At 47.3% G+C, this 24,763-nt stretch overlaps 6 protein-coding genes across 6 annotated transcripts; 3 read left to right on the plus strand and 3 right to left on the minus strand.

Annotated features, from left to right (window-relative positions):
* Positions 1 to 1,564: 1,564 nt before the first annotated feature.
* FSST1_003756 (uncharacterized protein) lies at positions 1,565 to 2,332 on the minus strand (the record flags this gene model as incomplete). The annotated part of the gene is made up of 1 exon (XM_083229865.1): positions 1,565 to 2,332. One exon carries the CDS (start codon positions 2,330 to 2,332, stop codon positions 1,565 to 1,567), a length of 768 nt encoding a protein of 255 aa, XP_083087186.1.
* An 11,078-nt stretch (positions 2,333 to 13,410) lies between these two features.
* Positions 13,411 to 13,757, minus strand: FSST1_003757 (uncharacterized protein; the record flags this gene model as incomplete). Its single annotated transcript, XM_083229866.1, has 3 exons — positions 13,411 to 13,531; positions 13,585 to 13,655; positions 13,713 to 13,757. The coding sequence occupies 3 exons, from the start codon at positions 13,755 to 13,757 to the stop codon at positions 13,411 to 13,413; spliced, it is 237 nt and encodes a 78-aa protein (XP_083087187.1).
* A 914-nt stretch (positions 13,758 to 14,671) lies between these two features.
* On the plus strand, positions 14,672 to 15,903 carry FSST1_003758 (NAD-dependent epimerase/dehydratase family protein; the record flags this gene model as incomplete). The annotated part of the gene is made up of 4 exons (XM_083229867.1): positions 14,672 to 14,691; positions 14,757 to 14,770; positions 14,827 to 15,018; positions 15,077 to 15,903. 4 exons carry the CDS (start codon positions 14,672 to 14,674, stop codon positions 15,901 to 15,903), a joined length of 1,053 nt encoding a protein of 350 aa, XP_083087188.1.
* Positions 15,904 to 17,169: 1,266 nt separating this feature from the next.
* On the plus strand, positions 17,170 to 19,439 carry FSST1_003759 (heat shock protein 70 family; the record flags this gene model as incomplete). The annotated part of the gene is made up of 5 exons (XM_083229868.1): positions 17,170 to 17,212; positions 17,437 to 17,614; positions 17,674 to 17,839; positions 17,923 to 18,221; positions 18,281 to 19,439. 5 exons carry the CDS (start codon positions 17,170 to 17,172, stop codon positions 19,437 to 19,439), a joined length of 1,845 nt encoding a protein of 614 aa, XP_083087189.1.
* A 595-nt stretch (positions 19,440 to 20,034) lies between these two features.
* On the minus strand, positions 20,035 to 21,497 carry FSST1_003760 (uncharacterized protein; the record flags this gene model as incomplete). Its single annotated transcript, XM_083229869.1, has 3 exons — positions 20,035 to 20,090; positions 20,406 to 20,791; positions 20,914 to 21,497. The coding sequence occupies 3 exons, from the start codon at positions 21,495 to 21,497 to the stop codon at positions 20,035 to 20,037; spliced, it is 1,026 nt and encodes a 341-aa protein (XP_083087190.1).
* Positions 21,498 to 22,671: 1,174 nt separating this feature from the next.
* FSST1_003761 (uncharacterized protein) lies at positions 22,672 to 23,738 on the plus strand (the record flags this gene model as incomplete). Its single annotated transcript, XM_083229871.1, has 2 exons — positions 22,672 to 22,907; positions 22,958 to 23,738. The coding sequence occupies 2 exons, from the start codon at positions 22,672 to 22,674 to the stop codon at positions 23,736 to 23,738; spliced, it is 1,017 nt and encodes a 338-aa protein (XP_083087191.1).
* Positions 23,739 to 24,763: the final 1,025 nt, after the last annotated feature.

Here is a 24,763-nt window from a genome sequence, read left to right on the forward strand (position 1 = left end):
GTACAAAACAGCGGTATAGACTACTCTAAGCAAGGCTGGCCTATCACCTGACGTATTGGCGACACGGGCACTGCCCATATATTCTCTTCGGTGTTATTATTTGGTGTAAAGATAGCAGGGCAATCGGTTCTGTGTACAATTCATAATGGTGTTGGTTTCACCCTGTTCTCACTTGCAGTCTTTCCATGTACGCTACACACCCACAAGCTCGCAATCCTCTAGCATCAACCGGCATCTCATAAATTCTAGACCGATCATGTGCCCAGTCCAATGCGAGATAGTCCAGATAGCGTCGCATTACAGAGTACATAGAATCAAAAAAAGACGAGCCATGAATAGCCGGAGCTGGCCGACTATATCTTCGGCCCAAAACATCATTTGTTAGATATACGACCCAATCAAATAACTGGTATTTCTTCTAGGTAGTCTTCGTGTCGGGATCAGCTTCTGGATCAGATTTCTTCTTGGGTAACACTTTCGGGAGGTGACCGAGAACGTGCATGACGACAACGTCGACATGGGTTTTTCTTTTTCCATCTTTTTGTTGTCTCATGTCTAATTGGAATAGACCTTGTCCTTTTGCGAAACCCAAGAACAAAGTCAAGAGTAAGGTAGAGTGCACAGCATAAGCCGGTCATGGGGGCGGAAGCATGGCCCGACTTTGAGTTAGCTTGTGTTATAGTTATGCCACACTGTCACAGAATAGATAAGATGTGCATCTTTCTTCTTTCATAATGATGATACAGTGGGAAAGTATCTTGAATACAATGCAATCAATGAACTAACCGTCGCTCAGCTTCTCATAAACACCATCTCTGAGTTGATAGTCCAATCCTTGAAACTCTAGATTCCAAACTAACTGCGGGGAAAAGGAATGCCACTTCCCAGCTTCACACCTAAAAAGAAAAAGAAACAAAGTCAATTCCAAAACAAATCATGAGACACCAAAATACGTCATTCCTCATTTGAAGCTCGAGTTCGAGCTCTCTGTTGTACGCGTGACCTTGTCTGTCTCCCGTCTATGCGGTGATCGCTCGGGCTTCCGAATCGCCAGACTAAACAAGCGTCGGGGATATCAAGGCTTTGGGAGGGCAAGAATAGCCTTGTTTCAGTGGGTAGTGAATGGATCCTTCTGTGTAGCCCGTTTGCGACTGAGACACAGCAACCGTGAAATAAGATTCGAGTTGTAGCGAGATGACGGCCAACACCGAGATGGTCGGTTAGACAGCATTGCCAAGACGGCACACCAGATGCTCATCTCACTCTGATCTTCCAATGCTGATCTCTCAGTTTGATCATCTCCCATCTTGCGTGCCAAACCTTGAGAGAGACTTTGATCGCAAAGAGTACTGTTAAGTACTGTCAGACTGTTGCACACACTATTTGCTTGCAGAAAGCCACTGCACATCTCGGCTTAGGTGCCGCCTCTCTCCATCCGTAACGAGCGACCGCCACGTAGCCGTACAAACACACCCTCAGCTAGTATTAGATGTGCCACAAAACCAAGAGATCAGCTTGATCATCTTCTGACGATGATATGATCTGGTCTGGTATTGGTTGGCATTTACCACTTCTTGTCCGTACCAATGACAGTAATCTCCTTCCTCTCCGGATCAACCAGCCGGATTATTTCTCGCCACTCAATCTCGACACGCCGTTCTCGTTCTCTTCCCGGACCCGGGTCCCCACTTTCCGCTCCGCAGCCTCCGGCGTGGAACCGGCACCACGTCTTTGAATGCTGCGCGTCTACCCACAATTGCGCTGATACAAGGTAGGGGTCTGCCAGTACTCGTAGTAGACCTTCCAGTGGCGGTCGAGAGAACATGTGCATGTCTTTCTCGTGCTTCGCAGGGTGGAAGCACACCGTCGTTCTCGGTTCAGCGGGAGTGCGTACCCAGATGGTGAGATAGTCCATCCTGCCCTGCACCGCCAACTCTGTCAGCAACGGCACAACATCCGATCCGAGCCACCCTCTCAGGCGGTCAATTCTTAGCTCCATCCTCGCGATCCTGCACAGCGCACCTGGTGTCGTGAGTAGAGTCGCTCGGCCGGGAAGTCTCTCATCGGCTCCGGCTGGGGCATCCTGCAACTCCCTGCGTATGTGCTGTGCATGAGGGCCTGTTGCGTCCAGTAAAAATTGGTTTCCTGCATATAGAAGTGGCGTTGCGATGGCATATAGTGCTGGGTGGGAGAGCAGGATAGGTAGAGGATTGATGGGCGACGGAGTACAAGGGCAGAGATGTATAGGCGTGGAGCTTGTGACAAGCGGTCTGAGTATGAGACTGAGGATATCCACGGGCAATTCGAGGATGTTGAGTTTGAATGTGTCCATTTTGGAATCAAGATGTGATGATGATGATTAGATCCTCTGTTGAGTAGGGGTCCATTTGCTGAGCGGTTTCAAGAGATGCTGCATGCTGCTATTCAGCGATCGAATAACCATGAAAAAACCTTTCAAGCCTTCATCCAAGGTTGAGATTGACTCTGCTGCGAACCATGACTGAGTCTGAAGTTCCCCTTGTTGTGTTGTAAGGTCCAAGTTGAGTTCTTAGGTGGCGGTTGAATCCATCACCATTGTAGATAAGTGGGTCCTTTCTAATGGTTCTAGAAACCCGTCCAAGTATGAGATGCAGGTCAAAAATTGATATTGATGGTTCTATACAATTCAATATTACTTAAGCTCTTAAGTAGTATTCCGGAACTTGCCAAATCTGATGCTTTTATCTTGGTGATGCGAAGTCGTTTATCTTACTATCTTCCTCATCTCACTCTGTTGGTATTGTCTACTTACCTACCTGCCTACATAGCTAGCCAGGTATTCTAGGGATTATATATCTATCAGGTTTTGAAAGTACTATTCTAGGGAATAGAAAAACATCTATAGCTCTCTATCTTAACCTCCGTGGCTAGGCCTGAGGGCTGTCGCTCACTTGAGCCGAGATACTGTGAAACAGCCTTGCTGCCGCGGGCACCCCCCTCCTCCAGAAATGCCTTGTCTTGATCAAGGCATAAAAAACACACATGGAATCAAATATGGTTCAGGGTGACTACGAGACAAGCATCAATGATATATGACATGTTCACGGTCTCGATAACATCTCTAATCGTCTGCGAAGCATCTACACTGAGCGGGCATCTGTACATCACAAACACTATCTTTGAAGGCTAGAGTTTTGAGTGGAACGAAATCTCATCAGAACCCAAAACCTACTACAGCTCCCTTACTTGCGCTCTTGCGATGTGATGGCGAGATAGACAATCCAGCGAATCAGATACGATACTCAGAATACCACACGATGACCCACCTGTAACTTCTTCATGATCAATTCGTCTCTTTATCCATCTATCTGGTATTTAGATACGGTTTAAGTATTCGGAGCCCAGGAAGTCACCCTCAGCTTGGAATGATGACTCCTATTTGCCCTCAAATGAGGGCATCCCCATCACCTTTCGTTGTGGCTTCCTAGTAGGTGTTAAACAAAGGATAATGCGTATATTCTCACCTAGTACAGGTGCGTCTTAGAGCCCATAATTGTATCAGATTATATGAGAGCATCGCTTAGAAAAATTAAGTGTTAGTGTGTAAGTTGCTCCGTGTACCAAAAGCGCCTCCAAGATAGCAGTGCAATTTGTTCTTTATGCTTTGTTATGGCATAACAATAAGGATTTTCCACACGAAGAACCACTGGTAGATATATCCTCGCACCATGAGCTGTGATAATTGTTGTTACTGCTGAGGCCTCACTATATACAAAAACTTGTTCTGCCGGGATTGTCCATCATCTCCAAGTTCGGGTTCTATTCTGATCTCATAAATAAGTATTGGAAAGAAATTGAATGACACTGGAAACTCAATTGCCAATATGAGATTATGAGACTTGGAGTGAACTGGTAGTCTTTTGAAGATGCAACGGGCTTACCAAACAATGAGCTCCCGCACAACTCTGACGATGTTGTTGTACTTGAGGATCAGGTAGAATACTAATACAGGGTAAAGTGAGAGATGGGCAGAATTTCACTGGAATAATCGCAAACAGATTACTCGACTGAATATTTCCCCTCGCCGATAATGATGATACCCAGAGGAGCCTTCAGACCTTTGCCAAGGATAAAAAGGCACAATTTCTATGAGAATCTCATCAAATCTGGATTGTTAATCCATGGTTTCAAATGTGGAGAGAGGAACAGAGAAAGGCCCATTAATGATCAAAAATCACGGGGGGAGAGACCAGGTGTGTGCAGTCATCACGATCCCTTAACGTCACTGCGGGATAAAAGGTAACACAGACTATGAACCTGGCCAAGCTGAAAGACATGGACTATCATAAAATCGGAGCAGAAGATATAAATCATCATATGATCAAGCCAAGCTTGGACAGATGTGATATTGGGTTTGGTATTGTTGTATGATGCGGTCAGTTGTCGTCTTGTGTAACCGATGGCTGCGTCGTGGGCACTGCTCATCCCAGTTTCTTTCGCGTATATACTCTTTCGCCTTGTTTGTTTTCAAGAGACTCTTCTGCAACCCTTTGTCGCCATGTCGTCTTTAGGTTGCGACCAGGGCTGAGCAATACGCGTCGGCTAGCCAATAAGAACAACTCCTAAGCGCCGCCGTTACAACAGCCAGTCGCTAAACCCTACGAACCCTGTGTATGTCCCAGCAACTCGGTGCTTGAATCCCATTTTCTAAGTTTTCTAATTAATGCCATTTGTCGGTAATAGACGCGCATTTGCGCGCTTTCGACTCTTCTTCCATTCCAAGAGTAAATCTGGTGGCTTGCCGCGGCAACATATCTCAGCCCAAAAGCAAGGCTTTACGGGAATTCGAATCAGAAGAACCTGGCTTCTCTCTAATAGGAGATACCTGCTTCCCGGTGGGCCGTGCCGATCTCGATAATGGACAAAGCTGTCATGATTGTTTGGTTCGATGAACTTGATGGTGTGGGTGTAAGTGAGCATCAAGGACTGCACTGTCATCACTCTGATCACCAACAAGAGCTTGGGTTTGCGTCTGCTAGTTCGGGAATCCATATTTCTTCCGGGCAAATACAAGTTTCCTGCATATGACCATGTTGATACCGACTGATATCTTCTGATGAGCAAGGCCCCAGTTGCACCAATATCAAGGCGAGTTTGTATAACTGTATGCACGTCGGCAAATGTGTCTTTTCCGTATAAGGTAGGGAACCAACATCAATACAAGGGTTAGGTGTGATGAACATACAACGATTAATATAAGTGAAGTTAGTGTTGTCTGTGCCGTCGCGGACCTCGATATCAGTCGAGGGGCGAGAAATTAGGAATTACCGAAACTGTACTACTCTCTTCTGCGTCCATCCATCTCGATTGAGCCTTGAGCCTTCCAGTGTGACTCAGGGTTAGTTCTTGGGACCACTTTCTATGCAACTTGTTGGGCTGTCGTCCGATGATGGGAGAATTGTTGGACGATCTCATTTAAGTTTGCAACTCGTATCACTCACCCGTAGGAGGTCCAAGTTGGAAGGTGTAATGCAGGCAGAATGCAATATCAATCACTTGACTGATACGCCATGTGCCAGGGTATTTCATCTGGGTCTGGAAAAGGGATGGACGCAGACGCATGGCAATGGCTACGTGCCGTCACTCCAAAGTCAGGCCGCGGCCGACCGAAAGTACAGTATGTACATATGACTACAGAACTTTCTCATCGAGTTCTAGCAGAATTGGGGGCTGTGGTAAGAGTTGGGTCGCATGAAAGGCTGCATGAGGCTTTCCGACGGGAAGATCCTAGGGTCGTGGGTAGAAGCCAGACCAACACTTGCGGCTAAGGCTTCAAGGGGGCACCCAACACTAAGAAGTAGGCGGTCAAACTTGTGAAAGGGACCACAGCTGTAGTCTTTAGGAAACGTCCGGAACAAGACTTGCCAAGGGTTAGGGAGAGTGTGACGATGAAAGTTCATTGCATGTTGATCTAGTGTTCTGTCCACATGATGCTGGACTCCGGGAGCTCATCCGGCAAGCAAAGTACTAAGGAGACTCGCAAGGTTCAAGAGGTATTTGCCGCAGAAAAGCAACCCAATGCAGCCCAAAAAGGCTCAGTTCGTCGAGTATAACAATGAACAAGGGGCGTAGACGCAGACGCAGAACTAGGCGCAGACGCAGACGCAGAAGCGAAAGGAGTCGTAGGCGCAGTAGTAGCGGAGTTCGTCTCGTACAAAGTGGATCAACCGAGGATGAAGGTACCAATAACCGCGTCAGAGAAGCCAAAATGTCAAGTTGTTGTTGGACTATTGCTGTGGTGGGTTGATGATTGAGGCGCGTTGCCTTGAATTGATGGATGTGAAGACAAGTCAGGTACAGCCGCGCGCCATCACACCCAACCTGAGCTGCAGGAAACAGCAGGGGTCCTTGTGACCCACCTAGAATGCGAAACAGGGGCATCATTGTCATTAACACTGTGATCAACGTGGGGCGCCAGGCTGACTGTACAGTGTGAATGTCAACAAAGTTTCACATGCAGCAACAACCTCCAAGCGCCTCTTGACAGGGGTCGCACCTGCCATGGCTGAGTCTGACCCAATCAGAGTAAACCACTTCTTTGTAGTAGGAAGGAACTGATCGTTGAAGGAAGCCATCGGACCTGCTTTAGCAGGAACGACGGGAAGGATTGGATAAGCCAGCCACTGCAAAGTAGGTACCGTGGAAAGGTGTTGGGCAACTGCAAGGTACACGGCTTTTCCTCTGATCAAATCAGCCTACAACGGCAGTTACGTTTTTTCCACTTGACCAACAGCTTTTATCAAGTCGTCTTTATCGTGTCCTCTCATGTCGATATTATCCCGTCTCGGCATCCATCATACTTAGGTAGCTTGACGCAAAGTCGAGTCACACACCCCACAGCTTTTCAACGAAGATCCCAAGGCCCAGAATGGATAAACAAGCATACAAGCTAGACTATTGCCTGGATATGGCATGATATGGCACAGCACAGCATGGAGCAGAACGGTATAGTGCAACGCAGAGAGTACAAACCCGTCACACTTGTCAATATCGAGAACGGTATGGCTGAGCACAAACATATGTGTGTGACAAACCTCGGCCTTCGTGCATTGAGTCATGCAGCAGCGCGGAATTGTATGAAGCTATCCCGACTACATATCATTCGTTTCCACATGTACCATCTAGTAGTTGAGAGCAAGGTGCAGATAATGCCATATGTGGGGTAAAGGACAAAGAAACCTGGACCAGAATCAGGAATCATGCCTGTTTATATGGAGTCGGTATGAGTACAACACTATGGGATATGCGGTTGGCTGCGTGGCTTTGCGCTTCACTCGATGATCGCCACAGACATTGCTAGTATCAGGAACAGCAGATACACGCTCCTACTAGTATTCACGGTCTTGTTGGCTTGCCGCGAGTATCATCATAGTGTGCCTTCAGCGGCCCGCGCGCATGAGCTGGCCCGCCTACCCGCATGGGAACCCTCCGAACGCCGTCTTAATGAAGTAAATGATACAAGAGAGCAACCGCGTTAGTTTCACCCGCAGTATCAATCTCGGCGAAAGGTTTTTTACTACACGCGCGGATTTTAGCTCACATGGGTCCCTATTATTGCAACACTACACGATTAATCCATTGATGGTGTTGAGAGATGACCAAAGCCGAGAGGATGACGCCAATTCTGCACGCTTTCTTTGTTCGCACTCGAACAGGGATGGCCCCTTATCCTTGAGTTCTTTTAACCCCAGAACGACCTTACATTCTGTGGACTATCTAATCTACAAGGGGATTAACCGTCTTCCTCGCGGATCATGTGCAACATCCGCTGGCTCCACAAGGCGTCTAACGCCTCCAAAGCCTCTCGCGTCTTAGCTTAGCCAAGGGACAAGGGGATGATGACAAAAACCCTACTATGTACCAACAGACTTTAGGAAGAAATTTTCCTCAAGATGTGCTGTGGAACAAGCACGGGAGTGACCGCTTCGGGGTGCAAGAGAAACCCGTGAAGAATAATCGTACACCAGAACCATGCGGGCTTTCACCACCTATTCAATATGAGCCTAAAGTTGGACCACTTGTCATATCTTGCCATAACTTTATCAGAGCATTTCTATTAGCATATGCGGACCCTTTTTGTACTAGGTTAGGACAAGTATCATGTCTCCTTATGATGGCCCTAGCAGGGCATGGAGATCTGAGGGCCCGCTGCCATCAATCAGTAGGGCAAGTTCTGTGGCGTCATGGCACAAACCATACAGCACATGCCGTTATTGTCTTTTGAATTAACTGGGCGAAATTCTACAGCGGGAGAGGCATCGAAAAGAGGGTGGGCAGGGAAACGCACTTGTCAAGTCCATGTGGGAGCTGTAAAAAAGGAGAAGTTCGGCAAATTCCTCGCAGTTGCTTACTGGGGAGGATCAGCCGTTGGACCTATGGCTGCTGCGGTGGAACTTGGAGCGAGGTTTGGCGTTCATGATGTCCAGTCCGCGTACTAGCAAGGGAGCTTAAGATCTTTGCCGCATGGTTTCGATTGCGGCTACAGGCATGCTCTCAATATCAGCTACTGGGGACGCACGCCTGGACCACCAAGGTGACAAACAACGGCCCAGCATCGAGTTCAAAGTACGATGTACATTTTAGACCAATATCACATAACAGCTACTCCTAGTTGCCATATGATGCAGCCATTACGCTAATGAACGGCAGTCAGTCTTCAGCAAAATAGGCTGATAAGCAACAGTCACATATAGGGATCGAAGCAGCTGGCCTGTCTGGATGCGGCCACAACGATGAGAACAAATTGAAAGACGCATGATGGTGGTCACCCCTCAATGCAAAGAGCACATCCGTGAAGTGTGGGTGCACGATGCCCCATCATACAAAGTGCCCCATTGAACCGAGCAAGGCTCGCACACCTCGGCCTGCAAGATAAAAAACTGATGAGGAGAGGCATCTCTTATTTCTCTGCTCGAGGCAAAGTATCTCAAGAGAGCTTGCATCAATATGCCCAATTGGCCCCCATAGTGTAGTAAAGATCCTTCATCCCACAGGCCAGGATAACTCCCAAGACACGCTCTTCTTTAACAGTCACACCGGTCGCGAGATCAGAGTCAGAAAATGCTGCCAAACCTCGAGCGAGCACTCCAATGTGGTTGGTCTTGTTCAAAGCCCCTTTGTGGACTGATGTACCTTGACGTAAGTCGACCCTTGGACCAGCCCGCCAACAGAGCGTGGTGTTGCGGCACACAAACTACTACCTGATTTGGGACCCGGAAGTAATATTGCACTTGAACAAGTTGATTGTCTCATTTTCCAGAAATCCCTTCGTCTGGTTTTTGCAGTTTGTTTGCGGGGACCCGACCTGAGAGCAAGGGCCGAGAAGAAAGAGGAGTGAGTGCCTAACAGCACCAACCCACACCCCCCTCATCCAAGCCTCACCCCCTGGCCGGCCCAGGACCAACTGACTAGGTCGTCAACCAACCATTTTACCTATCTAAGCAACCAGCTCCTGGTCTTCAACACCGAGCAAGTGCGAACGGGACCAACAATCGATTTTCCTTGCTATCATTGTGAGGGTTATTTCGACTTTGACATTGTGGGATCTCCAAGACACTTGTGCACATCACATAGTGTCATGGACAGCAAACTGCCTTGCTCTATCATACTCGTTTCCAAATCCTCGGGACAGTTTCACCAGCTATATAAAGGCCAAGGACATCTGGCTTTGTTTCAATCATCACAGCTCAGACTCAGACTCAGACTCAGACTCAGACTCAACAGCACTGTCATCTACACAACAATCCTAGATTCCTTACACTCAAGCCTCTCAGCTCCAACTTGAACATTTTCTTGGTGTCGAACCTGAAATAGTCTACCACAGCAGCCAGCCTATTTTACCCACAAGATACACAAAGCCACACCCGTCGGCACTTGTGCAACCAAATCCTTTTACAAACTTTTCGGATCACGGCTGTGGACTATCTGACGTTTACTGAGAGTAACTTTGGTTGTCAACCAAGACCATCCTCGCACAAATCGCAAAAGGCCACTATATATATTGAAGCACCGAAGCAATCTTCGCTTCAGTCTCAGCTCAGCGTATCTCATCTTCACTGCCTACTCGCATTTGAACTATCAACAAGCAAACATGTGCCAGTGGAAGCTTACTGGGACCTATTCGGAATGCGGCTGCACGGTTGTTGAATATAGTCAGCAGCCCGGCACTAGCTGTCGATGCACTTCCAAAGTCACCGACCAGGGCACCCAACCCTGGACCGGATATTGCAAACGCCCTGAGTGCCCCAACCCTCCTCAGGCATCCTAGTAGGTTAGTATTGGAGTTCCCCTTTGGCAGCGAACCTCTAAGTCACAGTTAGCTAATCTGTGTCTATTGGCAGCGATCCACGCTACCCTCGAAGGAAGGGGGAGACATTATGAGTGGGCAAATCAAGAACGGGGTAGAAGCATGTCGTTGATGGGGTTTCCTATTTCTTTCTGAACTCACATTTGTTTGAATCCCTAGATGGATCGTTGTATCCCTGGAGTTGTTTGGCAACAAACTTGAACTCCCAGAACAGCACAGACGAGAGGATGATACAGTCAGTCATTTCCGAGTTTCTCAGGTGGAGGAGAGTTTCTGGATTATTATTATTTATGTTTCTTCTACATTCATCTATCTACTCTCATTGATAGTTTAAATTGCATTTTACTTTATCCTATATTATCGTATCCCGAGTCAATTATTGATACCTGAAGCTTGCTCGAGATATCTAGAGATGTCTTTGTTGAATAAGCATTGCAAGGAGTGTGATGATGAGGGGTGTGTATAGTAATAAGCAGGGATCCCATGTTGTTGTGGATGTAGGCGAGATTTCGAGGACTGGGGTCTTCTCGCTTACTCTGTTAACCTTTTTTTTTTCTTGCTTGGTAGACGGATAATGGGCTCCGAGTGTTGTTCCTGTTGTCATCATCACTATTTTGCATGTTCCGCTACCCTTCAATGGCTCTGATCTGGGCCTTGATCCGACTCAATCTTTGGCTTGAAGTTGTAAGTTGAGTTAGATAGTCCCCACTCAACCTTGTGGCCCTATCTGCGACCGCCTACGCCACGCTACGCCACGACGGTTCAGAACCCATGGCCATAAGGATGGCCCTATCGAAAGCCACAACCAACGCATCGACGCAACAAAGCGGGAAATATTTCATCTGCTTTGTTATTACAGCCTCACTGTGGAGGAAGAATGAGAAGAGAACGCCTCGTGAGCGTTTGAGAATAACTATGACAGTTAGACAAGATATCACAGCCTCAAGGAGCCATATTAAATGTTCCGTGTAAGTCAAGTTTGTACATGTGCAGCTGATGCCAGCGACATACGTTGCCCTGCACTATGCTCATGTCTTGCATCAGAGACCTAGTACTGGAACAGCTCCAATGGGAAACGTTCCTTTTTTGTTTCTTTCGTTGCCGGACTATCGAAGGAAGGAAAAGAAAGACACAAGACACGGCAAGACAGGACAAGACAAGACAAGGCAGAGTTGAAGCTGAAGCTGAAGCTGAAGCTGGCTAAACCTCGACAAGCCTGTCATGTCGTTAAGATTAAGCGCCCAATATGGCACGTACCCTCTTTGTCTAAGTTAGTGCCGATTTACTAGTCTAGCTCAGACCGAGTCATCCATTCATCGAGTCGGTGTGAGTTGAAATACTAACTATTTCCGTTGTTTTCCTTTCTGTCTCTCATGATGATGGCGTCTTCCTTTCCTTTTCTTTTCTTTTCTCGTAACTGAGGCTGGCTGGTCTACCCCTGACCCTGAGCCCTGTTACTGTTGCTGTTGGTGGAGTTGCAAAACAAGTGGGTGGCAGATTTGCGTGCAGGCGTCACGCGTCATGTGACCTTGTTGCTCCTGTTACTAGGATGGGCCTCAAAATTGTCAATAGTTTAAGTTGACTTACATTTACTCAACTTGCCTAAAACAAGTTAACCTAAACTTGGCTAAGTACTACCTAGTGATGGGTTATTCACCCAACCCTTTTTTTGTTTAATTAAATTACATACACTGAGACCGTTGAGAAGGGAAATGAAACGTCATATTTCCGGCAGCGATCTGATAATACTAACCTATTTTGACAAAGTAAAGTATGTGTCTGTCTGTGTAAGTCAAAGACAGGCAAAAGGTATGCATCTCCAACCTCGAATTGATCAATCGCTCAACTGCCAATCAAAAACATTTCATTATCCTTTCCATGCTGCTATTCTTGACTGTTGTACCCGTCAGTTGAATGTGGTACGAATAACAGTCCCGTCAACTTTGTCTATCCCGAATCCGTCGTGACATGGTAACACCCGCACCACTCTGAAAAAGTCTCCGGCCCGTATATACAGTACAACTCACCTAATGTTGGTATCCAGTGTGACATTTCACATTTTGGCATATCGCTTAGATTAATTGCCGTTGGCTTGTCCTTCCGCTCCCATGCGGTCCGTACGTGACGTGTCGTGTCATATCGGCCTGCGGCATGATGCGCATCTTCTTTTGTAAATATCTCCGTCTTGACAGTAATTTTTATGAAATATGTGTTTCCGGACTGGGAGATACGTAAATGTAAACTTATGCCCTGTTTGGGGTGGAACGATATTCACTTGTGAGATGAACTACATGGTACTTGACATTGTGTGGCATGGCAAGCGAGCCCTCTTGAAGAGGAGAAGGCAGTGGATGGTACAAGGCTGTTACAGGTTAGAAAAAGATATTTGAAGTCATCGCTCAGACTTTCTCTCATTTTATATGAACCCTAATGGCGTTGATCTTCATATCGCTTTGCGTTCTGGGGATATCGTGCCGATCGTCTTGTCCGAAGTAATTCTGTTCAATTCCAGCTGGTTCTGGCAGGAAACGCTTGTTCAGCTTCTACATGGTACTCTGTTAAGTTAACCAAGTCGCCCTAAGAGCGTCTCAAACATTTTACTTAATGCCCAAAACATCCTGTGAGTCAAATGCCTGACTTCAGAGGTGGCCATCAGATAAGTTTACATAAGGGCGCCTATATTAAAGTAATCACGAAGTGAATTAATCGAGTGTATGCTATCCCACCATTTTGTAGTGGAAAAGCTTATCTTTCAAAAATCGAATCGCACCAGACTTGATTGAAGTATGGAGTGAGGGCATATACTCATTCATTGTTTATTATTAGCATGCTTAGTTCCTGATCAAAGCAACCCAGTCCAGAGGCGACATGCTATCTTTAACGGAAGTAGTACGATTTGATGCCTATTTCATCTCCTTCAACGCAAATCTTCCCTTGAAAATGTGAACTTGAGCCGATTTAATAGACTTGCGAGCACCGAACCCTCATACCATGTCGTTTCCATGCATTGGCGCCTCCAGACCATCATTCCTTATGAGGCGCAGGCCATTTGTACATCACCACGCTTACTTCTTTCCAGAGCCGGATGAGTAAGAGTTACCGCTGGGCGCCGTGTAGGTTGAGCCACCCTGTCCATCGTTGTGGTAGGTACTCCCGTTGGGGTTGGAGTAATAGTAAGATCCATCCCTGAGAACCATTAGCGACTTGTAATCTCTGCATCATGACTCGATCAGGCTTACGTGTTGGAGTAGTGGTAGGAGTTTGAGTTGGAGGCGCTGGAGCCGTAGTCACGGGAGCAGTAGTGGTTTCCCTGGGTTCATGTGAGTACCATGTGAGACGAAGCTGGGTACTTAAAGTCGGAACATACCTGGCTGTTGGTGCCGGAGCTTTTGACATCGTAGTTCTCAGGCATGTTGGCGGTGTAATGAGATGATTGGTGATGTATTGAGATGAAGATGGAGAGAATTAGTTCAGAACAACTCGGGAGAAGAGAGAGTTTATAAGGAACCCACTACAGCTTCTTGCTTGTTCGTTGTTTGTGATGATTCTATTGGTTGTATTTGCTTTGTTCAGATGCTTGACCTCGCCTAGCTTGGAAATTGCAGGGGAGGTTATCGTGTACCCCGCTTAGTGGTTGTAACGCAGGCCAAGCTAGAGTTGCAGCATGAGCTGTCTCGCTCGATAGATTGTAAGTGGTTCAAACTCTATAAGCATCATAAGCTTGGTTGGTTGTTTTGATACTGCAACCTGCATTAGCAGTAGATGGATACGTGAGGCATAGGGTAAGCATGTGACAAACGGACACTTGACTGGGCAATTAAGTTTCCATAATCTACCCTGACCTATCAAATCAGGCATTATGTGGAAAATGGAATGGCTTGAGGCATTCCATTACCTGAGGAAGAAACAATCTTACAAAGCTGGGATTGTATACATATGGTTAAGATTCATCTTGTACCAGAACCCTTCCTCCCGAACCGGAAATCTTGTGCCCAATTCATTGGCCAGAGCCATCACCGAGACAGGAATTATGAGGTCAGCTTATTTTTTCTCGTCACAATTTGTGTTAGTTTCCTCCATGTATGTCAGGAATTTCCGTCGGCTGCAATAGCTTTTCCCAATCTAATGTGATTGGGTGGAAACACACGGATCATATATCCGTTTCCTTGCTTAGAAACACCAAACTCCGGACGAGAAGAGTAGTTCTTTGAGAAAAATGTTTATAAAAAGGCTTCCTCCAAGTGCTATCAAACAGTTTTCACAAGCTCGCTGAAATTCCAAGACAAGTTACTCCAATCAAGAGCCAATCCACACTTACGCTTTGCTATGGCGCCTAAAATCTTCCTGTAAGTGTAACTCACACAGCACATTGGTTTCTTATGTTTGTGATAGAAGCTGAATTAAATTATAGTACCGGGGCCACTGGTAAGAATACATCAGCCACAGGAATTGATTGTGCTCAATCTGACATTTATTGACAGGTTACGTTGGTGGCACTACCTTCTCCATGCTGCATGAGACTTATCCTGAGTACGATTATACACTCTACGTTCGCAATCAAGATCGTGCCAAAATTATTGCCGAAAACTTTCCTGACGCCAAGTTCGTTTACGGTGATCTTGACAGCGTTGATGTGATTGAAAAGGCAGCCTCTGAAGCTGATGTTGTCGTCCGTACGTATAAGAGTCCATCCAACTGAGTACTGAGTATGATAGCTTACATTAGTTACAGACACGGCTGACTCTGCGGATGCGCCCGAAGCTGCCAAAGCTATCGCAAAAGGCCTCGCTTCTACCCACACAGCTGAGCGCCCAGGATATTATTTTCATCTCTCAGGTGCAGGTCTCCTCACCTGGTATGATATCAAGCACAATCGCTACGGAGAATCACCTCTTCCCGAGCAAAGTTACAACGACATCAAAGACATCGATCGCATACTGAACATGCCCGATGAAGCAGTTCACAAAGATGTTGAAAACATCATCCAGAGCATCGACTCAGATGTCGTCAAGTATCTCATGGTGTCCCCTCCCGTAATCTACGGACCAGGCAGAGGCTTGGTTCACAAGCAGAGCTTTGCGATTACTGAAATAGTCAGGGCAAGTGTCGAACTCGGTTTCACCCCGATCATCGGGGCTGGTCAAGCAAAATGGGGCAACGTCCATGTTGAGGACCTCGCAGAGATCTTTGTAAAAGCCGTGGAAGCATCACAGAGCCCCTCCAAAAAAGAAGATGACTTGGAAATCTGGGGTAAAAAGGGCTACTACTTTGTTACCACAGGAGAGCACCAGTGGGATGACCTCGCGCTGTGGATCGCAGAGGAAGCGCATCGTCAGGGATTCATCCCCGAGCCCAAGACCAAGTCCGTCTCAATGGAGGATACGATTAACGCAGGATATAAGGCGGCTATTGCATGGGGGACCAATTCTAAGAGTGAGGCCGAGAGGGGAAGAAAGTATCTGGGGTGGGAGTCGAAAGCGCCGTCACTGAAGGAAACGATTGCTGATGCAGTGGCTGCCGAGACTGCGACTCTTGGGTTGAAGCCCAAGTATAAGTGAGGGTGACGAAGTGGATCATGATAGTAGTTTGTGAACAGGCCAATTATAAGCTTGTTATATCAACCTATCAAACTGGGGCCATCAACTGATATCTGGTAGTGTCTAATCTGTCGGCTGGGTTTAACGGCCGAGGTCTGGCAGCACTCTCCAACATAACATCAGTTGTCAGTGAAATCAAAAAGTCAACGGAACCGGGCCAGCCGTAGGGTAGAATCCACGAATAATTATCTATGAGTTTCTAGAGGCCATCAAAAGCTGTCATTCGTCAGACAGCGAGTCAGAGACTCGCCTGTCATGGACATGGTGGTTGCGAGACGAGTAAGTGGTTCGTTACAGCATCACTATCGGACAAAAATCTGCATGTTGGACAAGTGGTTCCGAAAGCGGCAAATGCTGTATCGGGATTGCCGTCAGAGATTGGGTACGTGGAGAATTGCAGCTACGACGAAGGCTGTAGGCTAGCGAGCAACAGAAAGGCTCATTTCTTTGCTCTAGGGTATAAAAATAACTAGTCTAATAGTCGCGTCTAAAAACCATAAAGTGACGAATTAATTTAGTCTCTTATGCTTCTAGTGGCCAGCCTTTCTGATACCCTGAGGTTGGGCCGGACTGCAGCTGCGACAGACATACATGTCTTCCTCAGGCATGCAGGCTTCGGAACAAATTTTGCTTCTAGAGGCGGCTAAATCCTTGCCACTTGTGCAGGTGCTGGGCAATGATTTGCTGAGGCGATAGAGGAAAATCTCTTTTTTCCATCTTGAGCTCACAGTGTGTACATTGTGTTCTGCCCACACAAAATCATGATGTATCAGTAAATGATGTCCTATAATATAGAGAGAGAAACATGGACTGTTGTGTGTATTGACCATTGATCAATGATAGTCTATACCCGTAGCAGCCACGTCTCCAGCCTAAAATTGCCTCGTTCCATTTTAAAGCACCTCATTTAAAAGCGCGATAATAATCTGGTTGCCCAGTGCCCGGCTGCCATCTAAGAAAATGTCAATCGAAAAAAAAATCAGATGGAGCATGAAAAAAACTCAGGCGAGAAACTTTACCTCTATAGGTTTAGTGGAGGGGATCCCTACCGACCACTGCCCCGCCCCGCAGAAAAAGTTCACAGGTCCCTCCAAAATTTATTATTCTTTTAACGCCCGCTCAAAATCGATGTGGGAGAATTTCCTTTCTTGAAACCCCACGTTCTTCCTTCTCTCCTCTTCATCTCTCTCTTCCCTTTTCCACCACAAACCTTTCAGACAAGACAAAATGGCGGACGAAGTTTACGACGGTGCTATCGGCATTGATCTGGGTAAGTCATTACTCTCGATATCGTTATCACCTTGATATTGGTTGTCGTCGCCTTTTTTGAGATATTTCGCCCTGTGCGCCGTCAGGCGTTTACTTGCTTTCTGATGTTCTCAAAACGAAAACACCAAAAGACAATACAGCCATCTCAAAGAAGCAACACAGCCATCTATCCATCAACCGCAATCACGCAACTCAAACAACCCCGCTAACATCACCTTCCCTCAGGTACTACCTACTCCTGCGTTGCTACCTACGAGGGTACCAATGTCGAGATCATCGCCAACGAGCAGGGTTCTTTCACCACCCCTTCTTTCGTTTCCTTCACTGAGAAGGAGCGTCTGATCGGTGAGGCCGCCAAGAACAATGCTGCCATGAACCCCCGCAACACTGTCTTCGATGCCAAGTGAGTTTTGCTCTCTTCCCGACTCTTTACAAGCAGTTTCTGACTGAGATTTCCAATAGGCGTCTGATTGGTCGTCGTTTCGATGACCCTACCGTCAAGAAGGATATCGAGTCTTGGCCCTTCAAGATCGTCGATGACAACGGCAGCCCCAAGATCGAGGTCGAGTACCTCGGTGAGAACAAGCAGTTCTCTGCCCAAGAGATCTCCTCCATGGTCCTTACCAAGGTAAGCACACAATTTTATTTTTGGCGAGCGGGCTCTCCCGCCCCGCCCCCGCACTAGAGACTATTATTAACCCCTCCAAACAGATGAAGGAGATTGCCGAGACCAAGCTCGGCAAGAAGGTCGAGAAGGCAGTCATCACCGTTCCTGCCTACTTCAACGACAACCAGCGCCAAGCCACTAAGGACGCCGGTTCCATCGCCGGCCTCAACGTCCTCCGTATCATCAACGAGCCCACCGCCGCCGCCATTGCCTACGGTCTTGGTGCCGGTAAGTCTGAGAAGGAGCGTAACGTTCTTATCTACGATCTCGGTGGTGGTACTTTCGATGTCTCCCTCCTCAACATCCAGGGTGGTGTCTTCACTGTCAAGGCTACTGCCGGAGAGTAAGTCAACATAATCGAAAGACTCCAGAGAAGCATAACATGCTAATTATATCATTCAGCACGCATTTGGGCGGGCAAGACTTCGATACGAATCTCCTCGACCACTGCAAGAAGGAGTTCGGCCGCAAGACCAAGAAGGATCTCTCTGGCGATGCCCGAGCCCTCCGACGTCTCCGAACCGCCTGTGAGCGTGCCAAGCGTACTCTCTCCAGCGGTGCCCAGGCTACCATTGAGATTGACTCTCTCTTCGACGGTGAGGACTTCACCATGTCCATCACCCGTGCTCGTTTCGAGGACTTGAACGCCAAGGCTTTCTCTGGCACCATCGAGCCCGTTGCCCAGGTCCTCAAGGACGCCGCTATCGAGAAGAAGGCCGTTGATGAGATTGTCCTCGTCGGTGGTTCTACTCGTATCCCCAAGATCCAGAAGCTTCTGTCCGAGTTCTTCGACGGCAAGAAGCTCGAGAAGAGCATCAACCCTGATGAGGCTGTTGCTTACGGTGCCGCCGTCCAGGCCGGTATCCTCTCCGGAAAGGCCACCTCTGCTGAGACCGCCGACCTCCTCCTCCTCGATGTCGTTCCTCTGTCTCTCGGTGTAGCCATGGAGGGTAACATCTTCGCCTCCGTTGTTCCCCGTGGTACCACCTGCCCTACCCTCAAGAAGCGAACCTTCACCACTGTTGCCGACAACCAGCAGACCGTTCAGTTCCCCGTCTACCAGGGTGAGCGAACTAACTGTGAGGACAACACCAGCTTGGGTGAATTCACTCTTGCTCCTATCCCCCCCATGCGCGCCGGTGAGGCCGTCCTCGAGTGTGTCTTCGAGGTCGATGTCAACGGTATCCTCAAGGTCACTGCTACCGAGAAGACCTCCGGCCGCAGCGCCAACATCACCATCTCCAACTCCGTCGGAAAGCTCACCACCGACGAGATTGAGAAGATGGTCAACGAGGCCGAGCAGTTCAAGAGCAACGATGATGCTTTCCAGAAGAAGTTCGAGGCTAAGCAGCAGCTCGAGTCTTACATTGGCCGTGTTGAGGAGATCGTTTCCGACCCCACTCTGTCCCTCAAGCTTAAGCGTGGCCAGAAGGAGAAGATCGAGAGCACCATCTCTGATGCCATGGCCGCTCTTGAGATCAACGAGAGCACTGCTGAGGACCTTAAGAAGCAGGAGCTTGCCCTCAAGCGTCTTGTTACCAAGGCCATGTCCTCCCGATAAATGCACAACACTGTTTGAGATTACAGTGGTGTAGATATCCCGGAGTACTGATATTGGAGCTTTGATAACCAAGCACCCTAGACGCCTCGCGAGGGGTGATGGGGTTTACGACCGGCCTGGGTGGAATTTCCCTTTGTCATTAACGGTAATTGGACAGGGGAGATGACCAAGGCATATGAAAAGTTCTGCGTGTTTCATGGGTATGCCGCTCCCGGACGTGGGCGGCTATGACTACTAAAATGAGAGCCGATGGAAAACAAAAAGGGTCCAAGATGATTGTAGACTCGTTGGCCAGGGTTTACAAGGGGTGGACAATGGCCTGTGAATTTAAGCATAGATATGGTAGATTGCAGAAAAGGAACGATGCTATTTTACCTACTCAAATTTTGCCTTGTTTTGTGATGTTTACCAAAAGAAACTTGTTAACACCTCATCAAGCTAGACAGGAGCTTGCGGATGGTCTGCAGATAGCGCAATAGTTCATTGTCTATTGCGTTTCATTATGTGCTACTTGAATTGTATCAATATTGCCCCGTTGTGACCTTCACGCTTGGTCACATATAATCTGTATTGTATAGTCTTAGTGTCTAGCTGTCTAAAAGACAAGATGTTCTTTCCTTTTCTCAACATACCGCACACCAGCCTTCTTAGCTGCCTTCGTTAGAGTACACAGTAGAGATCCATCCAAGATTCACATGCGAGAGTAGAAAATAAATAAATAGCCTAAGAGCAGGCCTAATTTTAATATAAAAACCTAAGAACGGGTCTGATGTGGCATAAAGTAACTAAATTATTTCATCTCTTAGGAAAATAGTCGAGTCTTTTGTGGCGCTCGGTATAAGAACGGCAAGTGCTTATCTAGTACCTAGGTAGGTACTAGACGAACACTCACTCGTATTGTCTCAATATGTTAAAAGGTTTGCCTTAGGAAATCCCCCGTCAAGTTTTCATCGGCATGTGAAAGACAGCACCACCTTAGAACCTGCTTTGCGACACAAGAACCGAGATACCCCTTGGCAAGGCCAATGACTCTTTTCCTGTCCTGGCGCCCACCATGGCTCGCACAAGATAACATATCATATGCATCATCGTCATCGTTGCCGACCACTTCCTCGTTCTCCTCTGGCAATTCTCTCCCATCATCATAGTCTCCATCAGCTGGATCTTCTTGAGTGTCCTCATTGACTCCCAACTCATCATCTTCGTTGTAAGTGTCTGTATTTTCGAGTGGCTGGGTGTTGGGCTGTCGAAGGAATTCGATGATAGTTTGTATATCTCTTTCGGGCTGTCCGAGGGCCTCGATGCACCTGGTCTCGATGGCACACCAGTATGCCTCAATCCTTTGAACTGATCTTGCGAAATTACATCAATTGTCGCTACACCCGTTGGTGGATTAGGCAGCGCAGCAGACCCAAAACAGACCACTAGGCCTACAAGCACTGCTCTGCTGTAACGGAGTATTTCTTGATCATACTCTTCGACACCGTCCTTCAATGTCGCCTTCACAAGAAGAGGGCAAGATGCCAGCCGCTCAGCCTTGGTTAACTGTCCCATGGCCTTTGAGTACAGTTCCTTTGTTCGTGCTAGGTCTTCAATTTGCCCCTTTAGCCTCAGAAGTGACTTTGCCGCCCATATCATGGAGGCACCACGAAGATGCCTGTATAGGTGATTGAGCTCCTGCTTGGGAGGCAAAGTGACAACTCGCTTTGGACGAGCAACAATTAGTCCTTGGAAGAGGCGACGGAATAGCCGTACCTTCCAAGTCGTAGCTTCAAGTTCCAATACGGGTTCCTTGCAGAACATGTGGCTGAAGTGGTCGATTGAAGTGAAAAAGCCACCGCCTGGGAGTAGCATTGTCTGGCCTGCGAGGTCGGCAAATGTGTTGTGGATTGGCGTTCCTGTGAGCATTAAAATGTGAGTGTAGTGTAGATGGAAAATGGCTCTATGCTTTGATGCTGGCTTTTTGGCATCATGAGACTCGTTAAAATAGAACTTGAATCTGTTTTCCTGCGCCTGAGTATAGCTCAGAGTACAGGGGAGACTGTGAACGGTTTGCATGGAGAGGCGCCTTTCGCCTTTTGGCGCTGTGGCAGCTGAAGAGTCTGCTGGGCGGTTGAACCCGAAGGCCCATACACGGTGTCCAGGCAGGATTCCATGAAGTAGTTGCGCCAGTCAGCAAACGCTGTGCCAAAAAGTGGCCAGAACAAATGACAATGTCATGTTTCAATAGGAGCGACGGGTGGACATAGTCCGAGCTGTCGAGTTTGATGTACGACGGACGGCACTCCTAGATAGATATAGGTAAGCAAGTAAACATATCTCCGCGATCAATATAATTCCTACTGGCTTGAAGTGGCGAATGATTTCGCTTTCCCGTTGAGATACCAAGACTGGTCAGGTGACAATTAGGACAAAGCCAGATTTGCCCTCCTCCTCCCGCAAGAGCAGTGCAGCCAGAAGTGCCGGCAACGACTTCTCGAGACCCATTGCGTCTCCAAATATGGCGCCTTGGAACTGAGAGTGTGCAATTTTGAGGACGTTGTCCCCTCTGGTGGGAATATAAAAGTTGGCTTCCTGAGTCTTAGGGTAAAAAATAAGTAACCTAAAAAGTATGGCCTAAGTTGAACAAACTGACCTAATAATTTCGTCTCTTATGCTTCCAGCGCCAACTTGTCTCATACTCCCAGGCACCCTTCTTAGGCGTTGGACGGCGAACATAAATGATGCGCCCTGGCGTGGAATCGCCAGTAAATGAGAACATAATAGGCTAGAGATGTCAACGCTGATATGAGAAGGGGATGAGAAGAGAAGGATCCGTACATGTAAAGAATTTAAATATAGAAAGGGATGTGAAGGAGAGAATGAGATGATAAATGAGTAGATGAAGAAGAGACGAAAAGGAGGAGGAGGAGGGGAGAGTAATATATATAACAGAGGAGAGGAGTAGATGCAAAAGAGGAAACAAATGAAAAAGACAAAATGAAAAGAAAACAAAGAATTTACTGACTTGACAAACTAGCCATTGTTTACCCTGTGAATTATTGCTTGCTCAGTGAATCACTGCTTGCTCGGTAAATTACTGCCTTGCCCACGTTTAGGCTGCTTACTTTGTTTCCATCCGATACTTTTTCCTTCTCTTCTCCTTCACTTCTCTTCATTTCTCTCCCTCCTGCATGAATTTACTGGCCTTCCTATCAACAACCAGCAGCATCTAGCTGCAGATGCCAGTAACATGGCTGGCCTCGCAGATATGCCACCAGAGGTATCAATTCTCATCGGAAGCTATTGCGACAAAGAAACAATCAGGTCGATTGTATCAGTATGCATTCAAACAAATGTAAAATTCAGTGCCTGCCGGTCTAAAGACTTCCGCGCGTGCGCAGATGCAGGCTGGCTTGCCTCTTACCTGCAGACACTGCTTGCAGCCAAACCTGAGGAGCGCATTACCCATTGGCTAAGTGCTATTGCGTGAGTGATTGCTTCAAGTCAACAAATACATGCTAATTATCTTCTATTAGAAATGCTACAATCCTAGTCAATCTCTCCCTTCCGCCTCAGGGCTCGGAGGAGTCACAAGAGCTTCCTGAACCGCCATACAATGACCTAGTCGACTCGCTCGGCAGCCTGCTTTGCAAGATGGTTGAACTTCGATATCTGAGGCTAGATATTGAGTGCTTGCCTGCTGAGAGTATGGGAAGGCTTGCAGAACTCATCCACTCTTATCGTCGTGAGTGTATGGCTTCAAAGGGCACGCCACTGCAACATTGTGCACTCCATATCAACGCATCAGCAGAGGTCACGCTAGCTTTTCTGGCCACCTACAATCCTTCTCAGTTTAAATCACTCCATTGCGATGTTAAGGAACTGACGCTACCTGAAGAGCGGTCTATGGAGCCAGAAGATACCATATTGAGGCTGTATTCCGGCCAATACCGGAATATTATAAAGATGCAGAATCTTGAGCGTCTTTGCATTTGCTTTTCACCAGACGAGCAAGACGAACAAGACGAGCAAGACGAACAAGACGAACAAGACGAACAAGACGAACAAGACGAACAAGACGAACAAGACGAACAAGACGAACAAGAAGAGTCAATCAGTGGCTTGACCACTGAGACGACTTTTACAGAGATTAGGGAGATCACCTCTTACTTTCCACGGCTGGAGTGGTTGATAATCCACGACAACACAGCCTTTATTCAGGATTACATGGAGGTAGTGGGATTAGGCACAGTATACCATGGACAGGTACGTATTGCTATATGGTTAAGCTATACCAACCTCAAGGGACCTACCTAGCTAACCTATTATCGCAGCAATTCGACAGAATTTGCAATTACCTACAAAGCCGCACAAACCTTACTCACCTAGCTTTCACGATCCACTCTCACCGCATGTCATTACAACTTAGAATCCATAATCTGCTGGACGAGGACGACCCAATAGGAAATCAAATCACGAGACTGTATTTTCGGTTGGCGCGCAGGCTTGTAGAGGCCAATCCACGACTGCAACATGTGGTTCTCATGGACGAATGGCCCTACCACTACTCTGCTAGAAAGGATGATCTTGGAGTGGTAAGAACTGATAAGAAGGATGGTCGAGATGTTGGCACATTGTCCAGTTTCCCTCACGGGCTCTGGCCTTAGGGACATACGATACAGTCATCTTTCAACAGGCGAAATGACTGCGCAGACATCTTTCATGGTATATGGTGGACTTTCCTATGATGCTGTATTGCAGCATGATGTTAATTTTGGGAATTCTACAACGGGTACAAGGTTCTAGATCGATAAGTATGTAGAGAAAGGTAGAGTTGTACTCTAATTACTCTGCTGTCAGCCGCTGTGACGATAACAAACCCTTTGCTCACTGGTGAATACATGGTCCTATAGCAGATAACTAACTACCTACCTATTTAATCATATTTCACCTGTTTAAAATCGCTTCTCAGACTTGTCAGTTCCCTGACACTGCCCGCCAGCTGCCGCCGCCAGCTTCTATCCGGCCGCCAAAACTCGACGCGGGAAACAGCTCAATCACTGCCAAATCAGTTACAGGCTGATGCCTCAGTCAACTTATTTCTCGGCGGTGTTTAAAGATATCTCACATCTTTACCTAGAGGGGAGCTCCCCAAAACCTCCTCACTCCTCCACCTTCTTCAACGCATCGGGATCAACCACGTTACTCTTTACATGCACGCGTCAAACCGCTTAAAAGGGGATAAACAATTGCAAAATATTTAGTCTCCAATACTTTGATTATTTCCATCTTTTTTTTCTTTCGAAATATCGTGTGCACTTGAAATCGCTGTTTTCGCGTTC

Source organism: Fusarium sambucinum, chromosome I (genome assembly GCF_050947815.1).
Source record: "Fusarium sambucinum isolate potato_lamoka chromosome I, whole genome shotgun sequence".
NCBI classification, from domain to species: Eukaryota; Fungi; Ascomycota; class Sordariomycetes; order Hypocreales; family Nectriaceae; genus Fusarium; species Fusarium sambucinum.